Raw genomic sequence first — 13,209 nt, 5'->3', positions numbered from 1 at the left:
AGAAACATCTTCTCATCCTCTCCCACAGCCACATTTTCTTCATTTGGAAAACCAATGAAAACAAATCATGCTACATCCTCTGCTTTATAGAGGATAGCTCAGGACCTCCCACTCCTTCTTGGAAAGAAAATTTCTTTCCGGTACAGTTTCCATTGTTTATTAGCTGAAGGTGGGGGGACAAATGGTATTTATAGGATGCCTAAGGCTATGCTCACTATAAAACAGGAATAAGTCAATACAGCTAGAGCACAACTTAGTGGCCTATGGTGCAACATTTTAAAAACTGTACTTTCTCATTATGGCACTTGAGAGTATCTCCTCCCGCCAACACGAGTGGAAATACATTTTTAAGAGCCATAGAGCAGCAATATTGTTTTAATCAAATCATTAACATGGGTGTGCTGTTTTCTGCCCACATCCTGATATTTATTCCATATCCTGACAAAACCTGGGATTTGTACAGATTATTCTCCTGCAAGGTGTCAAGTAACTTCGTGGAAACTGGGCCAGTGCAAATTCATGTATCACCAGTGGCAGATCTGCACTCACTGACTGATCTGAAATCCCCAATGTGATGGGGGTACTATTCTTCCCATTTACAAAGAGAAACAGCATTCAGAACTGAATGCCAAAGGTCTCCTTGACCTTTTCCGTTTAAAGAAATGGACTCAAGACAGAAATTCCCATCTTGTACCACAGTGCAACACCACCTGCCCAGAGATGCAGTTTGCTCAAACAAAACACTGACCAAATGGTATATGGTATAGCTCTCACTGCATGAAGATAATTCATACAAGACAGTCCCAGTGAGGAGGAGCCTTTAACCTAGAGCATTCACTCCGTGTCCAGTTTGAAAGGCACTCCAGACTTGGAGTCGTATGCACTGGAGCTATTTGGGAGTAAGAACCCATCCACCCCCTTGCTTCCCTTGCTCTTCCTCACATATGTTCTTCAAAGAAATTAATTTCTCATGTTAGAAAAAGAAATCCCAGTGCAGCCTTTGTAGGGCTCTGTGCACCTACTGTCATTCTTCTTGGCACTCAGAAACAACACTGGGAAGTCACCTGTTTACCAAGTCCTTTACACCACAAAGTAACTCTGCATTGGCATTCTTCTGTTCTTCCTCAAACAACGGGGGTTTATTCATGTTTTAAACAAACCACCAGAGTTCAAAAAGCCCAACACAAGCTAGGCACACTCAGTAAAGAGTATTTAAACTGTGTACCCTGAAACTTTTTTGCCAGCATCCAAGAAAGATTAATAAAGGAGTCACTTCGGAAAACACAAAACTATCTTGAGTTAACAGAAAATCAGGGCTGCCTGAAGAGCATGAGCTTTGCAGCCAGCTCTGAAGTACAGCATGGTGCAATGGGACCAGGCTGTCCTGGAGGAATGCAAACCAAGCAGAGCAAGGCCCTCATGATACCTTCTTAAACCCCAAAATCTGCCCAGATCCTGAAGCACTGATCCAAGCAAACATCTTCATCCAGGAGGCACTGGAGACAGGTATTTCAGCCTGTGTCTGGAAGGTTTCAACCTGTAATCAATGCAAGAAACAGGAAAGCTCCCCCTGATCTTAACTGTACAATTAAACACCAAAGACTTATTCCCTTTAAAAAAACCCCCTCAGGTTAAACCAGGATCTTCCATTTTCAAACACTGCATACAACACTTCAAAAAACACAGGATAGCTAACGGATGTGCCAATAGAGAAGTCTACAGTTTTCCTGCAGTAGAAAACTACTCCAGGTGATGTCATTTACCCTAAAATTCTCAAACCTGCAAGAGAAGCACCTGACAAGCTCTCTCACTGGGTCATGTCAGCACTTACAGCAGTCTGCCTCTTCTTCCAAGATACTTCCAAATGCTTCCTTTCTCTAGTCTGATCAGACAGAAACTTGCCTTACTCTCCCTACTTCACTGCAACACCCACTGCTCTTTCATAGGTTTCTTAAAACCCCAACTCTCAGAGGGTTCTGTTTACATCAGAACCAGCTTTCTCAGCACCAAAACCAAGCTCCTGGTTTCCTCAATTGTGCAGGAAAGCCTACTAATGTGATTTTACACTATTCTGAAAGATCAAAACCCAAAAACAAATAGAAGAAACACATATCTTGGTAAGAACCTGATGTACAGCAACCTTCAGATGTTCACAACCACTCTGAGGTGCTGGCACAGCTTATGAACAGCTGGGAGAGGATTGTGACACCACCAGAATGAACTGGGACAACAGCATCAGGTGGAGACAGAAAAGAGCTATTTTAGCCAAACTCGCTGTATTCCCAAATCAGTCAGTTCAGTGTTCTTTGCTTCTCCCTTATTATCTTAAAATGCAGACACATTTAAAAACAAAATCAAGAGACACTGAACTTCATCCCCATCTGATCTAGACACTAATGAGGGAGGGGGTTTTTTCACTGGCACCGATTTTCCATTGTGCAGCAAATGCAGCCTCTCCACTGTCCACGTGTCAGAAACAAAGCCACTTCTGGCCTGATGCTTTCCATATGAAACACTAGATCCCATCTTTCTTCTCCCCTCTCCCTTCCTCCTTTCCATACTTAATTACTCACACAGCAGCTGTAGTAGGTTGCAGATGAGTGGAATGTTTTCTTCGGAGCAGAATAAATTTTCCAGGCTGACAGGAGAGGCCAAAAAAAGGAAAAGAAAAAAACAAACCCCAAACGAGAATTATTTAGTACTTTTCACCAGCTCGAAGCAGGCAGCAAGCTCTGCAGGGTTGGCACCCTTCAAACCACCGTGTGGACACAGGAGAAGAACAAAGCCCCTGAGCCACTCAGCCCACCCTGTGCCCTGGGATATGGGGCACCTCAGATCCAGCAATAAACCAGATGTGCCAAGGGAGGGCGGGCAAAGCGCCCCACTGGTGACCAGCAGTTGCAAGGAGATGAGGAAAACGTGTGACTGCACTGCTCTTATGCATCTTGTGTATCAACATGCCTTGCCAGGCTCTTTACAGAGCAAGGGAGAGCAGGCACCCAGGTTAGAGATCAGAAGTACCCAGACACTGCTCACAGCATCACGTAGTGTTGTGTCTGCAGTTCTCAAAAGATGCAACAGAGTCACAGGATGCAGAGAGTCTGGATGCCTTTTACTAGCCAGATTGCTAATAGCTGGGAAATATGAATCAATGTTAAGGGCACAAGACTTAAAATGAAAAGCTAAAATTGACAACAGAGCGGAAGATGTCAGCCAAACCAAGTCTCTCACACCAAAACCAGTGCCAGGCCCTTGGGAAATTCTAGAAAGTACAACTGGTTGAAAGACTTCTACCAAACATTCTCAGAAAAGAATACCTCTTTGTCCAATCTGAAGTGTTTTATTGGAATATATATTCATCTTGGAGTAAAAACGTTATCCACTGAAATTTCACACACCCAATATGTAATCTGAAAGGGCAGACATGAATCAAGCAAAGCAGTCACTCAAATCTGGGTCTCACACCTAAGTGCTCTGATGTGGTTAGTGTCCCTTTTGGGTGTAAAAAGCAAGCAGACAGGAGCATCTCTCACCCCTCCTACTCTTCCACCCACCGAACATTTTTCACTATGGCCTTTGATCGCTGGAACCTTTGTTTTCCATGCAGCCCTGGTGGAAAATAAAGGCAGGCGATTAAAGGCAGTCCCCTACTTCACCCCCACCAGCACAAAGCAATTCAGCACAATGCCGATTCCCCTCCTGGGCTATAGCGAAGACAGTCAGCAGAATTTGCAAATGTTTACAAACTCAAGAACTTTCCTTATGTTTGCAAGTGAACTTTGCCCACTCGAGAGTCAGGATTAAAACCAAATACCTAACACCATAGTAGCCCACTAGCAGTTAAAGTATTTTTTTAAAATTTAATTTACTTGTCCTGCCATATGCATTTTTCCTCACTGCACAATCTAAACAAACACTTGTTTTCACTGTGATTTTCAGTCACTTCAGTTGCACCATAAAAATGCTGCAGTGCCAGAGCTGCAAAGGCAGCAGGTGGGCAAGATGATCCTGTCCAAAAGACAGAAACCCTGCTTCCAGGGCTTTTTGAATTATAAAGATGGAGATACTTCCACTGATTGCACTTTCTGTCAGAACATGCTGGTTTACAAAGGTCCATCATGGTCAAACATCAACCCTATGTCAGCATGGCTTTAAAACTGACCTTGTGAGGCTACAGGTTTAAGGGCAGGATTTGTAAATCAAGACACTAATTGGAATGTCTCAGAAGAGCTCTCACAAACCAGTGTCCTTCTCCTTCACATCCTTCCCCATCAATCACACTGTCTCCCAAGCTTGCCCATGTCACTGTCTACTTCTCTAGTCCTTGCAGAGTAGGAGCCGTTGACCCCCACATATGATTTAAACTCCAGCTTTGCACTCAGGCCCACAATGCTGGGAAATAACATAAGGATTAGGACACACGAGACATGGCCTGTAAGCATCATGTTCAAAGCTATTATGACACTTAAATGTATGGCTGCTGGACCTTCAGCAAGCACTAACAAGCAGTCTGTGCATAAATGACTCAGACTCACTAGTGTATGTTGTACAGTACACCACATGCATCTTAGCAGTTCTCCAAAAGGAACACATGTAATGAATAAACAGTTGCAATGAGTGGAAATTATCTGAACTGGAAAGGATCCTTCACATACAAGAACAGGGAGTGGATGAGTACCTGCTTTAAAAGGATTAAGACCATCAGAGCAGCTTAATATGAGAGTTCATATATTGAACCTTTTGAAGAAAAAAAATTCCACGCCCTTCTGCCTGACGTTCCTACACTCAACTCCAACACCTTCTAAAAAACTCAAGAAGAGGTCAAATCAGTGCTATGCACAGGTTGTCTCAAAGACACTACAGACCTCTGGGAAGGGGGATTTAGCTTACCTTTCAGAACCTCATTTTGATTTTTTCATAGAGGCAATGCCGCACCCCACCCAGGGCTGCCTGCAGAGGAGCTGTCCTGCACTTTCAGCATGTGCCAGCTCGTGTGGCAGGATCTGGGCTCGCAGCTCCAGAGGGGCTGGCTCCCAACTCCCTGTGGCCCAGCACAGCCGTCTCCTGCCCCAGCCATTGTGCCCGAGCACCACAAACCCGTAACACGAACCCCCACAGCAACCCTATGAGAACAGAGGAGCTGCCAACTCATCTTGTAACTGAAGAACTGAGAAGCAAAGGTTTGGAGTCCTGATTAAACCAAAGATGTCTAACAATCTTGGAGCATAAAGACTGAAGCACTTTCTTCTAAGGAGGGAAATGGGATGCCTGCTCTCACAGGCAGCCTAACAGCCAAGCAGTCTTCCTCACCAGCTGCTGCCAGAGCAGGGGTGACAAATTGCCTGGTGAACACAGCAATATGCGAGCTTTTTCTGATGTACACACCTATCCCTATAAATGCCCCAATAATGGCATTTTCTTAATGCTGCTGGAATCAAGTAAGAGTTGGAAATCCCATTACTTTTATTTTCGAGAATAAGAGACAACTAAACAAATCTTCAGTGGCTCAGATATAAGGAAAGTATAAAGAACATCAAATTAGAAAATAGAAGGTCTGTGACTTTAAAGACAAACTCAGTGTCTTGGGGACCAGGAACATGATTTTTTTAACTCAAAGTGGCAATGCTGGGGGAAAGCTCTTTCCCTAGCAGATTTGTTTTAATTTTTTGCTACAGAATCAGCTAAACTCTGCAGTTCAACTAAATCCAGACTAATTTTGACTAAGACAGAAGTACCCATACTACAAAAAGGACCTTCGGGGAGAAGAAATTCAGCAGTTCAGGTGGGTGATTCCTGCCACTTGAGTCTGAAAGATATCACAAAAATGGCGCTCCCAGCTCCTGAGTGCTGCTGGGAGTTTGGAAGTGGTAGATGGATAGATACAAAAGGGAATGGGCAGGAGACACTTGAGAGTCCAAGGAAACAGAAAGTAAGAGGGACTCAACACCATTCTCGAAAACACCTTTATTAACTATCAAAATTCAGGTTTAGCATCAAAAAAGAAAACTGCCACCAATTACAATACCTGCAGGTAATTTTTAATGAGGTTTTGAACATGGTGATCAAAAGCTACAGTTTTTCTTCCCCTCTGCAAAATGAGAGGAACTTGATAGGGGATGAGGTGTACTACTACCCCATTGCTTAATGCCCTGAACACCAATGTTGCTCAGCCAGTGAGCAAAACCCCTTTGTTTCGTAAGGACAATTGCAATCAAGGTTGTTCATATGCATCTACACTCAAACAGAAGCAGCTTCCTTCTCACTTCCCACGTTTCCCGCAGCAGAATGGAGAAACAACACACTGGATGTTTCTCAGTGGAGTCATTTGACAAAGCCTCAAAAAAACCCCAACAATATCCAAAACATACCATTTTTGCCTCAACCCTCAAGAGCTTAAGTATGAAATTACTGCCTGGAACTGAAAACCTTCTGCCATTTCCACAAGGAAGTATCGCATTGCAGACTAGCTATATACCATGATTTTTATGTAGCCTACTCTAATCTATGCATTGCCTATTCAATAGGACGTACAGAAATGTGTGGGCTTGAAGGAGCGTAGATTTCAGCATCCCAAACAAGTAAGGGAAAATATTTTCCAGTTGAGTACCCACATTATGACTGTGCATTGCTTAAAGGTATATACCCCATTTCAAAATCACTTGACGTAGGTCATACATATAATCAGCTATTTTAAGACCTGTAACCTGGATTGCAGAGTTCTATGCTTTCATAATGCCAAGAGATAATCACTTATAACAGATTCTATAATTAAGAAATCATGTAACAACAGACACTGCAGTTTCAAGTTTGTCTTTCCTCTCTCTGTCCATCTCTTTCTCTAAGGTGACAGGAGCATGCTTTCAACACATGGAGCAAGCAGAGAGCCTGCAGGTATAAATGGACTGGCGTTTGGAGTCTGAAATACACTGCATTACACAGGTGGTTGTTCTTGGAAGTCAACCATTTCTGAAAGTTATTCTCAAGAGGTATGATGTACTATAAGCACTTAAGAAATGTGTTACACTGTGACTGGAACCAAGATGAAATAGCAATATTAAAAGAGATGGTTTAGTTTATGTAGTGGCCAACTATGCCATTAAACTAGAACAATGGAGACGATGTGGAGGCAGGAATGTTCTCCAGTGTGATTTATTCCTTTCCAGTGGGAGCGGAAATTTTTGCTATAGGCCTGAAAATGACCCTGTCCGCCAAGCAAAAGTCAGCATTAAGATGTAAGAGTTCTGCTAGATTAGTCACCTCAAGATACTGTGCTCTCACACAGCACAGGAATCTCAAAGCCCTTTGCCAGAATGGGTCAAAACTCAGCCTCGTAAGCTCCACAAAGACCATTAGACCTTAGCATTGCTGTTGTCAGTCACTTCAGAGAGAAACTGAGGCTTGAAGAATTGATTAAAAATAGGCAAAGATGACTCTATGAGAGGGTCAAAAGCAAAACAAAGGCTTACTCGATCCTGTGCTTTACAGGAAATGTGCATCTTTCTTGAAAGGATCATTGTTTGCTGCAGCTGAGAGCAGCTGGGTCAGCCAAGGCGAGAGGAAATGTTATCGGGCAATGGTTATCAGGCAAACAATATAATGCCATTTCCACCTCTGCCAGCCAATTAGTCCCGTGCTGCCTGCTGACCCATATGGGAAGGGCTGGCTCCTTTAGAATAAGGATTTGGCACCTAAGTCCTGCCAGTTTTTTACAGCTGCATCAGCTACACACACAGTGACTCTGTGCATCTACCTGCTCTTTGTGCTCCCGTATTCTGACATTATGGTAACTGCCATGCTAGAGGCCATGCTATGGCCCCCACAGAATATGAAGAGAGCCCCAAAATGTCTCCTGATCAGAACCCTTCTCCACAGGAGGTTGGTGGGTCCAGAGTCCACCAAGGGGCCTACAGAGAAGGATAATGGGAATTCTCTTCTCTAGGAAGAGGCATATCTGATTAAAAAAAGATGCTTTCTGCACCCTGATCTTTCAATGACCCCCCAAAAGACATTGTGAAGGTCCAGCAGGAAGAACAGACTGAAGCCCCATGTCCACCCTTTCTGAATTCTCAGCCCTGCTCTCCCTCTCTTTGAAGCCTGGCACACAGTGGGACCACGTGCAGCTGCACAGGCTACGCTCCTCAGAGTCGTCTCTCTCAAAAACAGCCTCCTACCCACTTCCTTCCTCTGCAGAGTAACGAGACGCTCTTCGGCCTCATGCTGTCTCTCCCAGCAGTCTGGTTCCAATCTCGGGGATGCCACATCAGACAGCTACCCCTAAAAAACAGCCAGAGGCCCTCCCGCTGCACCACAGCAGCCATACAGGTGCTGAAATCTCCCCCCGCCCTGGTCCTGAACTGCAGAGTCAGCTCACAGGGACAGGGAGCAACTAGGACAGTTCAATTAGAGCCAGGATGAAGCACCAGGCAGAAACACACAGATGCTGAGATATCAGCCAGCTGCCATACAGCGAATGCCTGATTTTCCAATGCACAGAGGCCACCTCTTCCTTTAATCCCTCCTCAGTGCCATAGAGGCTCAACACCTCTGGAAAAGCTAAACAAACTTCTTTCTCCTGACGAAGTTGTGCTATGAATTACTCGTTAGATCCTGACCTCCCCACTACAAGAAAAAATCCTCCTACCTCAAGAGTGTTTTGCCTGAAGGAGTATACTCAAAGCCAATATAGCAAAGCTAAGCTTTTGCTGCCTAAAAACCAAGCCCTCCTTTCCCAATATGTGTCTTAAAATAACGTCAAAGGCATCATGGTGTCAGTTCCAGCTTCCACTTCAGGTATTTTCCACTTGCACAATTCAGGGTGGATTATGGGGTTTTTGATTTGTATTTTCTCCTTCCAAAAAAGAAACCTACACAAAAGGGAACAATCTTTCCATACACAAAATCTTTTTGTTTTGTACATATTGCTGAATTGCTTTCATTCAACTCCAACGCTAATTGTAAAAAGCACAGATACCAAACTTGCTCACATTCCTCTTGCAGTGGGAAGGAAAAATGGGAGAGATCAGCTGACTTTGTGCATTTAGCAACCTGCCTGTGCTGTCAGTGCCCAGTGAGTGATGGGTGTTTCACAATCGGAAATATGAGCAACTGGCCCAGCTGTATAGTCCTCAGCCAGCAGCTACAAGACTGTGGTCCAGGGTCAGGAGAAAAGGAAGACAAGACTGTGTCAACACTTTCACCCTAAGGCACGCTCTGATTTTCATTGGGGCAAGTGCATCTTTTATAGTATCACAGTAAGCATCATTTCTCAAAGCAGGACCTGGCACAGAGTAACCTCTGCACATCAAGCACTAGTAACTGGTAATCACAAAACTGGAGCTCACAACGGCTGATAAGAAAGCTTCCTCTTAACCCACACAACTACTTCCTCCCCCCTTCCACCCCCTCACCTTTACACTGAAGTAATCTCCTGGGGCACTGCTTTGCTGCTGGGAGAAGCTCTGCTCTGGAGCCTCTGTGAAGCTCAGGTATGGCACCAGAGCACTTCACAGGAGCAGAGGCAGGACCTGTTCAAGTGTCTTCTCTCAAAATTAAAGCTGCTGTTTTGCAACTGTGACACTTCCCACATGGATCAGTCACTGCCCTGTCAGCTCTCTTCCCTAAGGTCTCAATGGTAGCCTGACAGGATACCTTTAGAAAAACACACATGCCTTGTCCCAAAGTGGCTATGGTTTGCCTTAAATAAATAAATCCCCAAGACCTGATTACATTTGTAAGTGATTCAGAAGAATTAAATTGGGGTCTCTGTGTCAGTGGGTCTGCCAAGCTTGCGTGCCAGCATGGTCTCTGCACAGCCAGCTTCAGCTGCTCCCACCACTGACACATCAGTTTTGCTGCCCGTTGTTTGCAAGGAGAGTACACGCAGCAACAGGGGAACAAACCATAAATACAGGATACATTATGAAACATCGGGCGCTGGTTGCAGGATTTGAGAAGAAAGCAGGAAAAATGTAGCAAATTATTTTCAGCTTGTCTTTTTAAGCATACATGGAGAATCAGTGGGGTTTAACCAGGAGTGTAACTTTAAATTCTGCAATAGTAACAGAGGGATTGGTATATTGTACTATATAAAACAAACTGCTGCTCTTCCACGCATAAAAGAAGGCAGAAGGAGACAGAGTATCACTCGCAGTACTGCCTAAAGCATGCTGGTTATGTCAACAGACTATCTTGCTTTGGACTGTTTGGACTGTTATTAAAATGCAACTGAATATGCAACTGATCCAACACCAACAATGACATTATTTTTTTTTTAAATTAAATTATATTAACCTCTTCAGTTTAACTAGCATGTTAAAAATATAAAAGGAAAGCAGATGTGACCGTCATGGATGTGCACGCTGAATATTAATAACAGAAAGCATCCCCTCCCCCTTGGAGGATAAGGCGAAGTTGGATCAGTCATTTTGCAAATTAAATCCTGAATGTGTTCACGCTGTAGCTGTCAATAAACCTCTGGTTTGTGTGCATATACCCACAAAGATGAAGCCAAAACAATTTTACTAGGGTAAACCTTTAAAGATCCAGCCACGATCCAGCTGGATGACAATGCTACAGCCCGAGTACTCCCCCGAAGCTCTGCCGTCCACATTTTTCCCCACACGCATTTCTAAGAAAAAATTAAGTGAATATCCCACACTGTCAGTTACTGGACCCCTAACACAGGCTACCCTTATGCTAGCCAGGTGAATGCTGGCAAGATGAAATCCAGTAGCTCGTTGTTCTCACACTGACAGTGCCACTGGTCCATGCGCTGCAATCGCACCACATGTCATCCCAACCACACTCCACTATTTCTACCCACCAGCAGATGTGGTTTTTTTTCTTTTAAAGAGACACTAGTTTCCAGAATTTCACCTGGCATATTACCTCTGCCAGAAAATCGCATCAAGAAGCAGGACTATCTTACAATGTTCTGACATAAATAAGAATCCTGTCTTTCCTTTTCCCTCAATATCCCAGCTGATAACTATATTTATCAAGTGGGCTCATAGAGCATTTTACACAGTTCTTCTCTATAACCTACTCTTCTCCTTGGTCTTACTTATTCACGCTACCAGTCATCATTTTAATGCATTTGTAATACTTGATTTCAATTTTTATCCTAAATCTGCCTGCACATTAACCCTACAGCGTCTCAGAACACACTGGTTTACTGGAACCAGCCTAAGGCATCATTGTTCTGAGATAGCAAGAAGTGTGTATTTCTCCCTGTCTTCTAAGGAAAAAAACAAAAGAACAAAAAATAAGTCGCATTCCTAGTTACAGAATTCAGCCTAAAAGCTTTTGCTAGTGCTTCCACACACCTGCCCACTCCCACCTCTGACTCAAGCTACAATTTTTATTGACATATACTAATTACCTGAAAATAAGAATGATCTATTCCATTGCCACCAGCTGCCAGTTGCCAGCACTGGCTGGAAGTGATCAGGCTTGTTTAAGAGAATAGAACAAAAAATCTAAGCTCAAAAATAAAATTAAAAAATAATAGTCATCATAAAAAGAAAACCCTAAAGAATGCCACCGGTTCTCAGGTACTGCCGGGTGTGCTCGGAAAGGGCTGAAGGCAGACAGATTTGAATGGATGCTCAGTTTGTCACGGTAAAAAATACAGAGATTTAAAGGTCTACCCACGCAGGAAAAAAAAAAAACCATTAAAAGGACCCCCCAAAAACCCCCACCCTTGATTTAAGAACAAAAATAAAATAAAGTCAGAAATGCAGCCTCAGTGCATCGACTGTCTGCGCTTAAGAGATTTACAGGAGTAATTTAAATGATTCACCTGCTGCCAGTTTTCCTCCAAGGATGGCAAAGCTGAGAAGTAGCCGGTGTCGTGGACAAGCTGGAGTTCCTGGAATATACTATAACTAGCCAAGACATCCATGCTGCTGCTGAGCAAGACCCTTTCTTTCTGCTTTTGTGTATGTTTGTTTGCTCGGGTGGGGGGTTGTTTTTTGATCATAAAAAAAAAAAGGAGGAGGAAAATCAACCAATGATAAATCCAGCGTCCCTTTGGCTTTGTTTTGTTTCAGTCACACTTTAAAAAAAAGAGAGAGAGAGAGAGAAAGCGGATGAGCGTGGACGGACGGCACGGTCCGGGGGCCGGGCCGAGCAGGACGAGCGGCGCCGGCGCGCACCGAGCACCCCGCGGCCGCCGCACCGGGGCACGTCCCCGCCGCGCTCCGCGCAGCCCCGCGCCGCGGCCATGCGCGCTCGCGACCGCCCTCCCTCTTCGCCGCCCCCTCCCCTCTTTATTTTCGGGACACCACATCCCACATCCCTCCCCCCCCCAGCCCCGCTTCCCTCTCACCCTCCCCCGGCAAGCCCGGCGCGGCCCCCCCTCGCGCGCAGCCGCGCGGCCCCGCTCCGGCAGCGCGTGGCCATGTAGGGTAAACGGCGGGGCGGGAGGGGCGGGCCCGCCGCGTGCCCGGAGCCACCGCTGCCCAATGGTGGCGCCGCTCGGGGCGCGGGGGGCGGGGTCCGGACGCCGGCGCGGGCGGCGATTGGCCGGCAGGGTGGTGCCCGCCCCCTCCCCGCGTCCCGCGAGGCGGCGCGCGGCGAGCTATTTTTAGGGCGCTATATAACGGGGCGGCGGCGCGCGCGGCGGTGGCAGAGCGCGGAGCGATGAGGGGCGGGCGGGGGTTCTGCGCGCCGGCCGCGGAACCCGGGGCGGCAGCGGGAGAACCGCGGCCCTGAGGGGAGCGGGGAACAGGCCGCGGCCGCGCAGGGGACGCCTGCCAAGCCGGCTGCCCTGCCCGCACTGTGTGTGCAGCCTCTCCCCAGCCTCTAGTTCCCAGGGCTAAGGGTGGCCAGACCGAGAAAAGCACTTTTCTTTCCCTTAGTCGCAGATGTCCGGGGAAAGATGCACAGCTGATTGGGGTGTTGAAAGGATTAAGCGTGGGAATACACCCCGAGCAGGAGCCGCCGGCGTGAGGAGCACGTGCTCTGTGCCCGTGCGGGGAGACCACAGCAGCACAGCTTCCGAGCGCTGTTCAGGCTATCCCCAGAAACGCTCCTGCGCTTATTAAGGCATCTATCATGACATTTAATCAGGCTTAGCTGTGAGCCGAGCCCTCTCCGAATGCTAGTTTGGGTTGGCTAATGAGCTGTTTGACCTTAAATGGTTAGTGTGGTGCAGAGCTTCCCCAAAATCGCTCTGGCGCTGAGCACGGTTGCATTTCTGCTTTTGAA

At 45.9% G+C, this 13,209-nt stretch overlaps 1 protein-coding gene across 2 annotated transcripts in view; it reads right to left on the bottom strand.

Moving 5' to 3' along the window:
- KLF7 (Kruppel like factor 7) overlaps nucleotides 1–12,362 on the bottom strand; it is a 61,896-nt gene extending 49,534 nt beyond the window's left edge. For both annotated transcript variants that reach the window (XM_017834825.1, XM_017834827.1), the window contains exons 1-2: nucleotides 12,329–12,362; nucleotides 11,801–12,055 (exon numbers count right to left, since the gene is read on the bottom strand). In XM_017834825.1, the coding sequence (XP_017690314.1) occupies nucleotides 11,801–11,980 (180 nt within the window). In that variant the 5' untranslated portion in view covers nucleotides 11,981–12,055; nucleotides 12,329–12,362. The remainder of the gene's footprint in view (nucleotides 1–11,800; nucleotides 12,056–12,328) is intronic.
- Nucleotides 12,363–13,209: the final 847 nt, after the last annotated feature.

Source organism: Lepidothrix coronata, unplaced genomic scaffold (assembly GCF_001604755.1).
Source record: "Lepidothrix coronata isolate B3197 unplaced genomic scaffold, Lepidothrix_coronata-1.0 Scaffold7, whole genome shotgun sequence".
Classification (NCBI taxonomy): Eukaryota; Metazoa; Chordata; class Aves; order Passeriformes; family Pipridae; genus Lepidothrix; species Lepidothrix coronata.
This window is presented reverse-complemented; position numbering and strand designations above follow the sequence as displayed.